This window comes from Bufo gargarizans, chromosome 3, assembly GCF_014858855.1.
Source record: "Bufo gargarizans isolate SCDJY-AF-19 chromosome 3, ASM1485885v1, whole genome shotgun sequence".
In the NCBI taxonomy this organism is placed as follows: domain Eukaryota; kingdom Metazoa; phylum Chordata; class Amphibia; order Anura; family Bufonidae; genus Bufo; species Bufo gargarizans.
The window spans coordinates 359,446,061-359,462,931 of NC_058082.1; the positions used below are offsets into that span (position 1 = coordinate 359,446,061).

The window sequence follows — 16,871 nt, forward strand, 5'->3', positions numbered from 1 at the left end:
GCCGAACTGGATGGACAAATGTCTTTTCGGCCTTGTGAAGATTCGGCAGGCAGTTCCGTCGCCGGAAATCAGTGTGAAAACGGATAGCATTTGTAGACTGATCGGGACCAGTCTCTCCGGTGTCATCCGGAAAAGCGGATCCAGTATATCTTTAGCATTTTTAAAGGTCTGCGCATGCGCAGACTGGAAAACAGGATCCGGCATTAATGAATTTCAATGAAAAGTTTTGTCATGCCAAATACCATAAGAGTGACTGAACTGAAGACATCCTGATTCATACTGAACAGATTGCTCTCCATTTCCCCTAGGACGAAACTCAATACCAGAAAAGAATAACGCTAGTGTGAAAGTACCCTTATTCAGGTGAAGTTTTGCCGAGCTTGCATATTTTCATAGGTCTTGCTGTGGCAGCATTGTTATTTACTAGACTGAGAGGCTTGGGCTGAATTCATAGAAACAGACACCACACACACACAGATTCCAAAGTTCTGTAATTTTCAAAATAAAGATCACACATCGTTTATAGACATTCTACACAAAGTACAAAAAAATAATTGCTAAATCAGAAGCATCCACAGGGCCAATAATGCCCCTTCCCCATTGCCCTCCTGCTCCATCTGGCAATTGAAAAGGGGATTCTTAATTATACACATACAGTTAAACAAGTGTGCTTGGAAAATTCAATTGTAATATACACAAAAGAAGGGGATTTAATGTCTGTTGTAAATATACACCGTTTAACTATTACATTTGTATATTTAAACAAGAAAGAATTAAGTGGACAATATGTTACAGCAACTTACAAGTGAGACAAAATGCAAAAAACAAAACATTAGAGTCTGTACAATAAAGAATAACTAAGATTTAATTGGGTTCTTCAGTTCAGATTCAACTTGCAGTTGGCTGATTGTTTTAAAGAGTGCTGCACTAATTTAGAGCAAATTTAACACTTATCCAAATTCTTTGTGGAAGTCAAATGAAACACCAACTATAAAAAAAAAAAGGGGGGGGGGGGCGGGGGAAAGATGCAGTTTTGTCTTGCCTGGCTGAAATTACAATTTACAATTTACAACATCACGACCAATATATCTGTAGAAGAATTCTGAAAATGCACAGTTTGGCCTAAAGTTTTTTTTTCCTTTTTTTTTCATCTTTTCTTTTCTCTTACCAAAAAGGAAGGGGGTTATGTCGATTTTCAAACTCACATTTACATTACTGAGGTTTTACAAATGTACAATTTTACAGTCAAAAGGGTTTATGTCCACTAACTGCAGGATACATCTGTATTTAAACATCAAAAAAATTAAAAGAAAAATACTACAAAGTTTTATATATATGCAAATATCTATATCAAGTATACACTACATATTTATACAAAGCGAAAAAGAGTATAGGAGGGTTAGAATTAAGGTGGACATGCTAAAGCAAGTCTCTTGAAATCAAAATAGTCGTAAAAATGGCAGGTCATCTGCCTCGATCCCAATATCTGCACGATAAAACAGAATTTACTTGGAAAAAAAAATGATGTGTACATAAATTTTATAATATATATATATATATATATATATATATATATATATATATATATATATATATATATATATATATAAACATTGACAGACTGAGAACTCTGGGTTAAACAAATAATGTTTTAAAATAAAGGCAGAGAGGGTAAAGTGTGTTTTGGCTTAAAAAGTTTCAGTATCCTTTTGGAATTTATAAAGAGCAAATTTATTCACACTGGCTCTGGCGCACATAATGGAGGAGGGTGCGTTCAGAAAGGGAGGGGGACATGTACAAGATATGTACAAGTGATTCTATACAGAAATACAGTGGGGAGGATTACATTGATCTTTAAAATAATAATTAATGTGTCAGGTGTAATAAAATTAAAGACATTTACAAGGGCTTGTTGAAAATTAGAGCTACGCTCTGAATCTCCCACGCGGTGGGCAGAAATAGGGAGAGACAGTGAGTTCAGGAAGATCTCTAGATGATGCCATTGGAGGGACCACACATTGGCCCTAGATCCATACCGTTCTTCATGTAGTATTTCTCCAGCTTAGCAAGAATGTGCTTGCCATATGTATATTTACGAAGGGTGGCAATGTGCGGTCTAATCTAAAAAACAAAATACAAAAATAAGTGAGGCTTAGCATGCATCATACACACTCATATGAGGCTCGTTAAACTAAGATACAAGAATGTCAATAATTGGGAGGAGTAGACTCCAGCCACTGAGGGCAGTGTTAGGCCTAGTTCACACTTCATTGATAAAGTAGAAAGGAAAGATCTGCACTGAAGGCTCCATTCCTGGTTTTGGTTTAAAAATCACTGATGGAACACACTGAAATGTGGACTAGGCCCTAGGCTAGTAGTTACACACTAGTGATGGCAATCCGGCAGGTTGTTCCAGATCGCTCTGCATTACAGCATGGTTCGAAGTTTGTAAAGTTCCGTCTGGCCCCATTCACTAAAATGGGGACAGAGTGGAGATCCAGCCGTTTCTCTGCATATTTGCCGGATCTCCACCCAGTCCCCATTATCACAAACCTCCAGCAACGCCGGATTGCCGCCACAACTAGCCTTAAAGGTGTTTTGAAAAAACATAATTTTTGCATCCAATCACTGGCCGTGGCGGTGAGTCCCTCGCAGGCCTGGAGGAGAAGGAGTAGGGAGCCGGCACCGGGAATCAGGTAAGTCATTTGTCATTTACAGGTCTGGCAAATCCGGTGGGATTGCAAACCTCCTGCCCCATTTTTGCGCTACCCCTTTAAGGATTCTTAGCCCTACCTCAAATACAGTATGTGTACCAAGTCTAAAGACATGCATACTTTAGCTGAAGTCTTTTACTCACCTTGTGCATGACAATTTTACGCTGTGCTGGCTCTGCCACATCAATCATTTTCTGCACCACGTAGTTGGCATACTGATCCTTCATCATGGTGTATAAGGCACTGTGAGGCCCATCATTCATTGAACAAACTTCATCAATAAGCATTGCCCGCTCTGTGCGAGAGGCATGTGTCACACATTTCTCCACCACATTACTGTGACCAAAACAGAGAAAAAAAAATAACAGCGAATGAGTCCAAGTGAAGCATTCCCTTTAAATTACTGTTGGAACTCACTGGCCCCACAGATACCAACACTTCACAGGCATGGGTTGGAATTATTGGGCACACAAAAATTCTAGAGAACCGAAATCCCCCACCTCAATATTTCTCAAAACAAATGCCCATACTTGAATCCATTAGTTTACATAGTTACACCCCATGTTTTCCCATTTAATTGATACTGCATGGCCAGGGTGCAGGCTGCTATCTGCCCTGATCCCTGCCAAGTTTCAACACATCTGCTGAGAATAATTAGCAGTAGATGACTATCCCCTCTCTTTCTCACTGAAAGGAGCTGTTATGGATAACCCCAGCAAAGAAATGATGAGGGTCAGAGTAGTGCTTTCTGCTTTTTATAATGCACTTAGCCAGTGCCTGCCAAGTGAATGCTCAATGGGCTTTGAAATGATGAAATGTGGTAATTATTAGAGGACATAAAAAATAAACATGCAATACATTTTGCAATACACTAGGTATATTGAGTAAAATAGAAGCAAATGAATCCCCCCCCCCCTTTACAGAGAACATACATGGCCCTTGAAACAGACTTATAAGATTTTCGCCACGGAAAACACACCTAGCAAACTTGTGCTGACTTAGAACAAGGACATTGCCCCGAATCTCTGCAACAATCTTACTCTTGTCTTCAGGTCGGCCATGTTCTAAAACATGCTGAATGACATAGTTCCCATATTGATCCTGTAACCAAAATGAAACAGGCAATTATTAGAGGAAAAGCACCTATGTATTATAAAGTAGTGTAAAGATATTCCACATAACTGGTGTTACAAGGGCTAACAAATGGCAGGAACACAGTCAAATGTATTTTTAATTAAAATTGTTTGTTTTTTGCTGTTTCTCAGTGTTTTATGTGGCCAGATGCTACTTTACAGTCTATAGTGCATTATGCAAAGTACTATTGTGTTCACATCACTTGAATGTGTCCGCAAATCTGGAGATACGATGCGGAACGGAACGCTCTTCCGTTCCGCAAAAATATAGAACTTGTTCTATCTTTTTGCGGAACGGACGGATCGTGGACCCCATTCAAGTGGTCGTGTGCAAGAGGCCTAAGGAAGTCTGGCAGATAAACAAGTAAATGCGTAAAAAGAAAAATTCAAAACACATGTCCAAAGCAATTTACTGATAATATTCAGAGTATATATAGCAGTTGTTGAGGACTAAGTCACAGCAATCCTAAAGGGGTTTTCCAAAATTCTGATGACATCTCAGGATACGTCACCAATGTCAGATCGGCAGGGGTCCCACACCCCTTCCGATCAGCCGTTTGAAACGGTGGTGCTTCCTAGGCCAGTGATGTCACGAGGCCCAAGCACCGCTCAACTCCCATTCAAGTGAATAGCGCCGAGCTGCATTACCAAGCATGGCTGCTATCTAATGGACAGAGCTGTGCTTGGTAAACCTTGAGGAGGCTGCAGCTGATCAGTGGGGGTCCCAGGAGTTGGTCACTCACTGACTGCTATTGATGACCTATCCTAAAGATAGGCTAAACATAGCAGAATCTTGGAAAACTCCTTTAAATGTTTGACAAAATATTTTTTCATCCTATACTTAGGTTTTGTTACATTATCACTTGAAAGTTGCATCTACACTGGTGTAAAAGACTGTAATCTCCTAAAATGCTATGCTTTTCTACAAATTTGCAATTCATCAATTTACCAACACTCACATTTAAAAATTAAAGTGAATGGGGTTGTCTCTAGATCTAGACAACCAGTCTGATCTGATAGTTTGGCCAGTTTCACTGTAGGGGTTGCCATAAGACAACACGTTTAAAGAGAACCTGTATCCTCTGCTGACATGTCTGGGTCAGTAACTGCTTGCATTCCCATGTCTATTCTTACGACTGTATGCTGTGCCATTCTTCCTTTCAGATGTTAATAAATGAATTGCCAGCAGTCTGTAATAATGGTCCATCTGGGTGTTATCAGTTGGAGGGTGTCCCTGCACAGTTCATGCACATGGCCGCGCCATTAATTTCTATGGGAGTTCCGGAGATAGAGTACAGTGCTTGGCTATCTGCAGAATTCTTATAGAAATGAGTGGAGCGGCCGCACGTATGCACGACTGACTGCACTATTTCAGGGGGTACGGGGGCCCCTGTTCTCATGAGCAGTAGGACCCCACCGATCTAATAGTTATCCTCTATCCTGTGAATAGGAAATACCGTCAAACAACTGGAATTCATCTTTAAGGGATTCCTAATGTATGAAATGAAATGACTGATACTACTAGAAACATTTAATGAACAATTATTCACATCACTGCCAAGTCCCCTTTCAAAAGATTAGTAGTGTACTGGTAGCTTTTTTCTGAAAAACAACTCTGAAAAACAACTCTGAAAAACAAAAAACAACTCTGAAAAACAAAAAACAACTGCCTATTGTGGGTTAATAAAATGAAGGCCATTCCATTAATGAAATAGACTTTTGCCAGGAGGACAAACTGCATATAAACATAGGCAGGTGGCCCTCAGTAGTCTAAGATAAAAGACATCTTATTGAGCAGAACATTTTGCATGTTAAGAGTGCATTTAACTGCTGCACACGTCAAATGTCTGTGTGCAGCCCTAGCCCAAGGCTGGCCATACAAGTTAGACAGCTGTAAACTAGCTCCATGGACGCGCAAGCTTGGCTCAGCAAATCATGTACCGGCAGAAAGCTGACGTCAGGCACCCAACACTGGGGAGGTGGCTGCCCTACATAATAGATGGTAGGTGGGTTCAACTGACATTTATATGGCCACCCTTCCTCACAGTTATCAATTCACCTACTAATATTTATCTCATACCTGTACCAACTGCTCAGTGTGCTGGTGCAACTCCTCCAGAATGGGCAGTGTTTGCTCAGGAAGGCAATGCTCCAAAATCCTCTGAATAACTCTGCAGCCATACGGATGCGTGGATAGCGCAAACACCTGCAAAATGAATACCCTGTGAGTTCAAAAAGTATTCTCATACCAAGTTGTAGAGATGAAAGCAAACCTCCTCATCTTTCTAGCTTTAATACCTACCTGACTCTTAAAGGCATCAATGATGAACTGCAGAGACTGCGGCTGGACACACTCTATACATTTCTGTACAACATGATTTCCATTTTGGTCTTTAACACACTTCAAAACGTGACCATCTAGCTCCCGAACCATTTCATTCTAAAAGACAGAAACAGAAAAGTAAATAGTCATATTAAAAAAAAAATAAAAAGGTGAGAAAAAGGAGATTTTTGTATAACTTACCAGTTAAATCTCTTTCTCGCTCTTCCTTGGGGGACACAGACCTTGGGTATAGCTCAGCTCCCTAGGAGGCGTGACACTAAGTAAAACTGTTAAGCCCCTCCTCCATCAGCTATACCCTCAGCCTGGAGATAGAGGCTACCAGTTGCGTGTCCAAGTAGTGAAAGGATAACAACCAATAACGGAAACAACCAGTCAGCAACCCAACGGGGCGCCAAACCATAACCCTGTAACCAAACACAGAAGGGTGGGTGCTGTGTCCCCCAAGGAAGAGCGAGAAAGAGATTTAACTGGTAAGTTATACAAAAATCTCCTTTTCTCGCCCATTTTCCTTGGGGGACACAGACCTTGGGACGTTCAAGAGCAGTCCAAGAAGGGAGGGACCACAAACCCAAGGCTGAACACCACCAGAGCATCAGGAAACCGCTGCCTGCAAAACCAGGCGGCCCAAAGCAGCATCCGCTGATGCATGCGTATGCACCCTATAGAACTTTGTGAAAGTGTGCAGGGAGGACCAAGTGGCCGCTTTGCACAACTGTTCAGCCGAGGCCCGATGCCTCTGCGCCCAGGAAGCTCCGACTGCTCTGGTGGAATGAGCAGTGACGCCGAAATGCGGAGGTCTGCCCTTGGCTCGATAAGCCTCAGACACCGCCAGTTTAATGAAACGGGCAATAGCCACCTTGGAGACCGCCAACCCTTTGCGCGAACCCTCCGGAACCACAAACAGGGAGTCCGTGCGCCGAAAGGACCCAGTGACCTCCAAGTAAATCCTCAACGCCCTGACCACATCCAGACGGTGCAGTTCCCGTTCTCTGGGGTGGGAAGGAGAGGGACAGAGCGACGGAAGGACGATGTCCTCATTGATGTGAAAGGCGGAGACCACCTTTGGCAGGAAAGTCGGGACAGGCCGAAGCACAACCTTATCCTGGTGGAAGATCAGGAAAGGTTCGGAGCAAGAAAGAGCCGCTAACTCCGACACCCGTCGGAGAGACGTGACGGCCACAAGAAAGATGACCTTGCAGGACAGAAGGCGAAGGGAGACCTCCCGTAAAGGCTCGAAGGGGGCTGAGTGGAGCGCCGAGAGCACCACATTCAGGTCCCAGGAAGGAACTGGAGGGCGGTACGGCGGAACAGAGTGAGCCACCCCTTGTAAGAAGGTCTTACTTGGCCCTAGAGGGGCCAGGGGACGCTGGAGAAGAATAGACAGCGCCGAAATCTGACCCTTCAGAGAACTGAGGCACAGCCCCAGGTCCAGACCCGACTGGAGGAAGGACAGGAGTGTGGGAAGAGAAAACCGGAGAGGTGGGATGCTCCGGGACTCACAGAACCCCAGATAGGACCTCCAAACCCGATAGTAGATCCTAGAGGATACGGGCTTACGAGCACGGATCATGGTGCGGACTACGTCCGCGGAGAAACCCCGTCGCGTTAAGACGGCGGTCTCAATAGCCACGCCGTCAAACGTAGCGAGCCTAAATGCTCGTGGAAGATCGGTCCCTGAGAGAGAAGGTCTTCCCTGGAGGGCAGTGGCCACGGTGCGTCTGCCAACAGCAACATTAGGTCGGCGTACCAAGACCGGCGGGGCCAATCCGGGGCGATTAGAATCGCGGGGACGCCCTCTGCCGCGATCCTCCGAAGAACCCGTGGCAGGAGGGGAAAAGGAGGAAAGACGTACAGAAGGGAGAATTCGCGCCACGGAAGGACGAGCGCGTCGGCGCCGTATGCCTTCGGGTCCCGTGCCCTGGCCAGGTATAGGGGGACCTTGTGGTTGAATTTGGAGGCCATGAGGTCCACGTCGGGGCGACCCCAGCGAAGACAAAGGGCTTCGAACACCTCTGGGTGCAGGGACCATTCTCCCGGGTCGATGGTGGACCGGCTGAGGAAATCCGCCGCCCAGTTGTCCACCCCCGGGATGTAAATCGCAGATAAGGCCGGCACGTGCGTCTCCGCCCAGAGGAGAATGAGGGTCACCTCTTGCAGCGCTGCGAGTGCCTCCCTGATGGTTTATGTATGCCACAGCCGTGGCATTGTCCGATTGGATCCGAACAGGGTGGCCCCTCAGCAGATGGGTCCAGTGTCTGAGGGACAGAAGAATCGCCCTCAGTTCCAGAATATTGATTGGAAGTCCGGACTCCGATAGAGACCAAACGCCCTGGACGGACCGGGGAGGGAAAACCCCCCCCACCCCCGTAAGCTGGCATCTGTGGTAATCACCAGCCAGTTCAGTGGAAGGAAGGACTTCCCCCTTAGAGGGATATGCAACCACCAGCCGAGGGAAGCCCGAGCCAGGGGAGGCAGAAGAAAGGTCCTGTCCAGACTCCTCGGTGATTTGTCCCAGGCCGACAGAATTGCCCTCTGAAAGGTGCGGGATCGGAATTGTGCGAACGGCACCGCTTCGAAACAGGCAACCATCTTTCCCAACAACCGCATGCTGGATCTGAGGGAAGGGCGGTGATGACGGAGGAGACTGCGAACCGACTCGCGAAGGGCCAGACGCTTGTCCGACGGAAGGCGGACCTCCGCCAACTCTGTATCCAGGAGCATCCCCAGGAAGATCAGCCGTCTGGAGGGGGTAAGGGAAGATTTGGGGTGGTTGATAATCCAACCGAACCGCGTGAGGGTCTCCAGAGTGAGTTCCACACTGCGGGATGTCTGAGAGAAGGAGGGTGCCTTGACCAGGATGTCGTCCAAGTATGGGAGAAGAAAAACACTTCTTGAACGTAGAAGGGCCAAGACAGGGGCCAGGACCTTGGTGAACACTCGAGGAGCCGTCGCCAGACCAAAGGGAAGGGCGACGAATTGGAAGTGATCGTCCCCCACCGCGAAGCGCAGGAAGCGGTGATGACATGGAGCAACCGGAACGTGGAGGTATGCATCCTGAATGTCGATTGAGGCCATGAAATCCCCTCTTTCCAGGGAGGCCACTGCGGACCTGAGAGACTCCATCCGGAATCTCTGCAGTCGGAGAAAACGGTTCAGGCGTTTTAGGTCCAAGATCGGACGCACTGAGCCTTCCTTCTTGGGAACCACAAAGAGGTTCGAGTAGAACCCCCTGAACCTTTCCGTCGGAGGCACGGGGGCGACGACACCCTTGTCCATTAGAGAGTGAATGGCCGCGAAGAAGGCGGCCACTCGTACGGGATCTCGCGGAGGACGGGATCGGAAGAAACGGTCTGGCGGAATGGACGCAAATTCGATTTTGTATCCGCAAGATACAATCTCGAGCGCCCATGCGTCTGAGATGTGGGCCCGCCATACGTTCCTGAATAGGAGAAGGCGGCCCCCCACCCGGGTGGGTGGGGGCGGACCTTCAGGCAGAGGGCTGCTGGCCTGTGGGAGCCCGTGCAGGCTGGGACTTGCGCCAGGTAGGTTGCGTCCGAAAAAAACGGCTTCTTGCGTCTATCCTGGGCTGGGCCAGAGAAAGAAGAACTGGCCGCGGGTCTAGACCCGGTGGGCTTGCGAAAGGACCGAAAACGGGACGAACCAGCGCGACCACGGGGGGCGCCCATTGGCCTGGACTGGGGGAGGTGAGTACTCTTCCCACCCGTGGCCTCTGATATAAGTTCGTCCAGACGGGTTCCGAACAGGCGGGAACCCGTGAATGGTAGGCCGGCCAAAGAGCGTTTGGAAGCGGCATCCGCCGCCCAAACCTTCAGCCAGAGTTCCCTCCTGACAGAAACTGCCAGGGCAGAGGAACGGGCAATGAGGGCACCCGCATCAAGGGAAGCCTCACAGACGAATTTTCCGGCCTGAACAATTAGTTGGGCTAAGGAACGGAGGTCCTGAACAGGGACGTCCGACCCTAACTCCCGTTCCAGTTGCAAACCCCATTCAGAGACCGCTTTGCCAACCCAGGCGGAGGCAAAGACCGGTCTAAGGGCCGAACCAGAGGCAGTAAATATGGCCTTGGAGAGGGATTCCGTACGACGGTCCTCAACAGACTGGAGGGAAGATCCGTCCTGTACAGGAATAGTAGTGCTTTTGGACAGGCGAGCCACGGGAGGATCAACCTTAGGCGGGGATGTCCACGTGGTCACAGAATCCGCTGGAAAGGGATAACAAATGTCCAGCTTTTTGGGTGTAATAAAGCGGACGTTAGGCCGAGTCCAAGCCTTGGATACCACAGAAGAAAAATCAGCGTGTATGGGAAAAACCTTGGAGGCCTGTTTGGGGCGGAGAAAGGACACGCCGGCCTGTTCAGAGCTGGGGGGGGTCATCGTGTAGCTGAAAGGTATCACGGATGCTAGTGACAAGATGCCCCACCGCGGACGCCAATTTGGACGGAAGCTCTGAGTCCATGTCCACGTCCGAATCCGCCAGTTCTCCCTCAGAAAGCGTATCCCTTTGAGAGGATAGACTTGACTGAGCTCGCACGCATGGCGGAGAGAGCGAAGCATCTGGAGAAGATGTGCGCTCAACCCTTGAACGTTTCTGAGTAAGCCGGGCCCTGGAAGATTCGCTGGGAGGCAGGGAACCAGTGGGGGCGGCAGAAACGGTAGTCCCAGCGGGTGCGACAGGGATTGTGGCAGCCTGCGGGAGAGGCGGTCTATCCACGAGACGGCCCACTACGTGTGTAAGGCTTTCCACCGCCTGAGACAGAGACCTAGCCCAGTCAGGGGGTTCAGAAGCACCGGGGGGCGCAGCGGGAAGCGGGCCCTGCACCGGGGCCTGACATGCAAGGCAATGCGGCTCAGATTGCCCACGCGGAAAAAGTTCTTTACAGGCGGTACAGGCATGGTACCAGGGTTTGGGGGCACCTGTGGGATCTGACATGCTGAAGTGTGGTTGTACTCTAATATAGAGACCACAAAGGGTTATAGCAGCTATGACCAGGAGGGTTAGGAGAGGGTTAACTGTCCTACCAGTGCCTCAGAAGAACGTCAGGAGATGGCCCAGATCAGCAGCAGCAGAGAAGCAGTGAACAGCAGTGAGCAGCAGAGAGCGCCCACAGAAGCCGAGCGATGTACACAGGAGGTTAGAGTCCCCCACCGTGTCCCAGCTTCCTGTCAGGAGTGAGGAAGCGCGGGAAACCTCAGCAGAAAGCGCAGGGAACAAGCTCCGCCCCCTCCAGCGCTTGAAATGTCTCCTGTGAAGGAGAACGTAGCTCCGCCCCCAAAATGGCGCGTAAGCCCCGCCCCCTGCCGGGACCGCTAAGCCCCGCCCCCCATTCTCGGAACGGAGCGGGCGGCGGCGGGAAGAGAAAAATGGAGTCAGCCCCGAATGTATGCTGCTGTGCTGCATTGTCCTGCAGATGAGCGCTCAGAATGAGCGACCACGGGTGCCCCCCTTACCCAGAGGGGTAGATGCTGCAGATAGGGACGGGGTATGGGCTGGAATAGCCATCTCACCGTCCGACGTCTTCACCCTCAGTACTTTCCAGCAGGGTCGCCCCTTCAGCCACTGGCACCGCAGTGGCAGGAAGCTGGAAGAGGGGCTTGGCGTGCGGGCGACCCCCTAGCTGGCGGGATGTAGGGGAGCCATTGCTGCCCAGATCCACAAAATTAGAAGAAAAAATAAAAATAACAAGGAGAAAACAGCCCTGCAGTAGCAGGGAGTGTCTTGCCTCCTTGGACACTAAGCTAAAACTGGCAGTCTCTCTCTCCAGGCTGAGGGTATAGCTGATGGAGGAGGGGCTTAACAGTTTTACTTAGTGTCACGCCTCCTAGGGAGCTGAGCTATACCCAAGGTCTGTGTCCCCCAAGGAAAATGGGCGAGAAATTCCCTGTAAATCCATGAGCAGATAATCTAATTCAACATATAGGATAGAGCAGGAACTGGAACTAATGGCCGGGGCAGGAGTTGCTGGACATGTGTGCCTATGTGCACTTTCATGGTTCTGACCGCCAGACAGGCTGACGCTTTTTCGTATAGTGTGCAAGCACGGCCACAGCTGTTGGACTGCAGGGTGGTCAAAACTTCTGGATACGAGCAGTGTATATAACATGATGGAAAAATGAATCAAGCTAACAAATGAGGCAATATGGATGATCACAATACATTAGTAAGTGACTTGTATTAACTTTATCGATATAAATGCCATTTGATTAAATGAGACATTCCCTTAAAGGGGATACGTCAACTTTTCTGACATGAATTTTTTATAAATACTTGAATTCTGCATGAATTTATTTTGGAGCATTGTCTCTTACAACTCGTCATTGTGCAATCCCTCTTTAATTCCTAGAGAAATATATTAATAAATTGGCAACTGGGTGTTACCAGTTGGGAGTGGGTCTAGACACAGCCCAACACTGTCCAATCAGTGCTGTTATGGTCAGATTTTATTTTATTTTCTCAGTAATAAGTCTGGAGTGAAACTCCTGTGCGAGTTTTCATTTTCCATACCACTTATTACAGAACATGTGTAGATAATTTCCTTTTAGGGATCATGTACATGGTCGTAGTTTTGGCCTGCATCCCATCCGCTTTTTTGCGGATCAGATGCAGACCCATTCATCTCAATGGGGCCGCAACAGATGCGGACAGCACACCCGTGTGCTGTCCACATCTGTAAGTCCATTCCACGGCCCTGCAAAAAGAAAAAGGATAAGGATACCACTTTGAGGTGGGACAAGGATAGGACATTTCTGCGGGAGTTAAAAAAAAAAAAAAAATATATTATATATATATATATATATAGCAGCATGCACTCAGGCTGGTATCTGTCTTTTGCCCCTCCCGACATCCCTTAATCATGTACAGGAAAAGAATAAATAAAAGTAGAATCACTAAGATATATATATATATATATTTTTTTTTTATTAAAATCAAAGACAATTTAGGTTAGGTTCACATTTATCAGTTGTGCCTGGTCAGTTGTTTTATAGCACCAGACAGAAAAACTGAGCAAGTAACGTTTTCTATCCAGTGATATGTTACATCCAGCATCACTACAGATTTATATGCACGATCCCATAGAAAACTACGGAATCAGTTATGATTCAGTTCCCCTCAAGTGTTTTCTACTTCATGCTGAAGGGGAATGTATAGGGCCTTAGTTAGCAATTTACTTACAATGACTTGTTGGTCAGGTGGGATAAACTCTAAAGCCTTCTGTATCACCCGACAGCCATACATCTGTAAAGCCAGGGATAGTACATGTCCACGGATACGTTCTGCTAGCGCCAACTTCTGTTCAAGGCTTCCAAACTGCAAAGATCGTATGCATTAAAATGTCTAGTTCGCTGTAAAATTTTATGAAAACTTATTAAAATGCATACAAATATGTACTGCACAACCATGATCTATTCTGTTAGAGACAATTTAAATGTCACCAACTTTTCACACCACTCTGCATAAATCAATAGTACAAGCAACCATAAGAAACTATATATATGAAATATATTTTGTCAGAGAAAATTGGGTTCTAGAGTGATCAGCTGTTTTTCCCCCTCCCTTTTCTAAAATGACTGTGGCCCAGATTTACTAATCCTATAGATGGCATAAGCTTAGACAGGCTGTCTAGACCTGCACCCGATCACAGGGGCTCAGGCTGGATGAGAAATGTGGTGCAGGCATAGACACTTGACCAAGTATTGATTGGTTAATATGAGACTGATTTTTACTGTATATCAGAATTGTGGTGCAATTTTGGTGCGTCTTGAACCCCACCCATCTCTCAAGCATGTTGGAAATATGGTGGAATCTTTTTATACCTAGTTTTAGACAGATTTTCAGTGCAGATACATTAGTAGAACTTGTCCTCTGTCTTACAAAATCATGAGAAACAGCTATTGCTCACTGAAGGATCAGATCATCCCATACAAGTGGAAAGGGGAGGATTGAATAGGAAATTAGTGAGACACAGCTTGAGAGACTGCATTGCTAAATAAACAGTTTATGTCTCAGCACACGTGCTATATTCACATTAGTACAGGTCAGTACTATTCCGTAATGTCCTCTATGATTCTGGGGCTACTTCTGTGTGACTGCGATAAAGTTAGCCAGCACGTTGTCCTATACTTTCTGTATGCAGTGTATGGGAGTTCGTCTCCATCCACCAGATCTGGGAAATTGCAAACTTAAAAGATACAGCATACAGAGGAAAACACTGCTAAAACAAAAAATCCAGATATAAAGCATATAATGTACTCACGTACACACACTGTACTATTGATTAATGCAAAGTTTGTTGAAAGGTTAGGTACGCTTTAAAGAGAACCTGTCACCAACTTTAGGGCTCATGCACACAAAACGTATTTTCTTTCTATGTCAGTTCCGTTTTATCTTTGCGGATCGTATGCGAAACCAGTCATGTCAACGGGTCTGCAAAATACATGGAAGTTACTCCGTGTGCATTCAGTTTCTGTATGTCCGTATTTCTGTTCTGCAAAAAAATAGAACATGTCCTATTATTGTCCGCATTACGGACAAGGATAGTACTGTTCTATAAAGGGCCAGCTGTTCTGTTCCGCAAAATACGGAATGTCATCGGTATTTTTTGCGGACCGCAAAATACACAAGCCCTTATGCTGACCTCACTGAGGGCAGCATAAAATGACAGAAATGCTAATTTCATGAGCTAAAAGTAAGTGGTTGCCGAGAACCAGCATCATAATCATTGCAGCCAAGGCCTAGAAAAGAGTCAAATCTACCTGAGAAGAGTCAGTTATTCATAATCTCCTGCTCTCCGGCCCACCTGCTGATGACTGACAATTCATAAATTCTCTAGAGAGAGATGAAGAAAACTAGGTAGAAGCCTGTCAATCATCAGCAGGTGGACAGGGAGAGCAGGAATTTATGTATAACTATGACCTCCTTTCCAGGCCCGGTCTGCAATGATTGCGATGTTGGTTCTTGGCAACCCCTTACTTTTAACTTCTAAATGACAGACCGCTGAAATCAACTCACCTGTCTCTACTTTATGCTGCTGTTAGTATGGGCAGCATAAAGTTGATGACAGGTTCCCTTTAACTGCAACAGTGGCACAATGACTAGTATTATAGTCGCATGCACACAGCAATACAGTTGGAAAGCAACCTATGTATATACTAGGTACCAACCTCAAAGAACTTCTGTATGACGTAGTTCCCAAACACATCCACCATCAATTGATACGCCGCTTGTAGGATCTCATTGAATACCAACTGCCTCTCTGCTGGAGTTGCACGCTCAAGCTTTAGCTGTATGAACCTGTCCAATAATACAACATGGAGCTTAGCAGCAACAATATTTCTAAGCTGTAATGCTGCTACATCTATAAGCAGGACTGGGCAATTAATCTAATTAATTTGATTAATTCGTCCTTTTAGAGTCTAAAATGTTTATTTTTGAAAATGATAAAAACAGAAGAATCTTTTCTTCCGGCCTACTGTACCAGCGCAGGAGGTGTAGTCTCTTCAGGCCCTGCTGCCCGTGCTATTAATCCTGATGTTGACAGCAGGGATTGAAGATACCCGCACAGATTGCGCTGTTCTAGTCATCACCATATGATCGGTACAGAAGGGGCGGAGAGTTCATCAGAAAGAAAAGAAGTAGTGTGGAAGGACCAGTGTTGACATGTGGTGAAGGAGAATAAATTGGAGAAGCAATTGATTCAATGTGAGCCAGGGAAATGCTGGAAGTTGTGCTTCTCTCATCTTATCCCTCCTTCCTGTAATGTCCAATACCAAACTCTTGGAGTCAGCGATGAAAGGAGTGAAATATCGCAAGTCAGTGCCAAATTTGGCAAGCAAAACAATCATTTGTGTCATAGATTTCTAGGATAATTTGTCTGAAGCTGTTCTATAGATTATGCTTTCTATTCTATCTCTTGTAGTATCGCCACCCACTCTCCCGGGTAGGATGTCCTCTTTTTGGGAAAAAAATAAATAATCAAAAAGGTTATAATTGTCCATAAAAGAAAAAAAAAAAAAAAAAAAAAAAGATTTCCCCCATCTCCCCCCCAAAAAACACAGCCCTATGTATAAGTAACATTTATATTTGTCATATGACGTACAGTCTATATAGGCTGTGAATTAAGTTATAATACAATACATCAAGGCAAACGTCAGATGCAAGAGATGTAAAAACTGTTTTTGTGAATTACCTTGACCCATGCTGGTCCTGGGAAAACTCCATAATATGACCAGCTATTTCTCTTAGCTGTAGGTTAGGATAGCGGTTGTTCCTGAAGTCCTCCAGCAACCTGCTTCTACCTGATGGCATTACATCGGACATGCCATAACGAAGTCTAGAAGATGGAAACAATGTGCTGCTAGGACTAAACAAGCTTGATGCACTGCTCGCACTGCGGTACTTTGCCTCTGCTCCTGGTGCAGCAGATATATAACGGCCACTACCATTAGTCAGGCCTCCTATGAAAACAAGAAATATTCAATTGTTAGAAATACAGTAATGTATAGCGGCCAGGTCAATGGTTCTAAAACATTGCTATTCCACTATCTTATTCAAGACATGATAGTTGAGTCCCTCAATGCATTCTATCAGAAAATACAACTATTGTTGGAAATAAATGAAATACTCTAAAAATTTGGTAAAACACTTAAAAATTATCCCTATTCA

The 16,871-nt window shown here is 46.1% G+C and overlaps 1 protein-coding gene across 5 annotated transcripts in view; it reads right to left on the reverse strand.

Moving 5' to 3' along the window:
- Positions 1–474: 474 nt before the first annotated feature.
- PUM1 (pumilio RNA binding family member 1) overlaps positions 475–16,871 on the reverse strand; it is a 50,865-nt gene continuing 34,468 nt past the window's right edge. For all 5 annotated transcript variants that reach the window (XM_044287923.1, XM_044287922.1, XM_044287921.1 and 2 more), the window contains exons 15-22: positions 16,396–16,663; positions 15,371–15,500; positions 13,383–13,517; positions 6,150–6,287; positions 5,928–6,053; positions 3,694–3,815; positions 2,858–3,050; positions 475–2,121 (exon numbers count right to left, since the gene is read on the reverse strand). In XM_044287923.1, the coding sequence (XP_044143858.1) occupies positions 1,990–2,121; positions 2,858–3,050; positions 3,694–3,815; positions 5,928–6,053; positions 6,150–6,287; positions 13,383–13,517; positions 15,371–15,500; positions 16,396–16,663 (1,244 nt within the window). In that variant the 3' untranslated portion in view covers positions 475–1,989. The remainder of the gene's footprint in view (positions 2,122–2,857; positions 3,051–3,693; positions 3,816–5,927; positions 6,054–6,149; positions 6,288–13,382; positions 13,518–15,370; positions 15,501–16,395; positions 16,664–16,871) is intronic.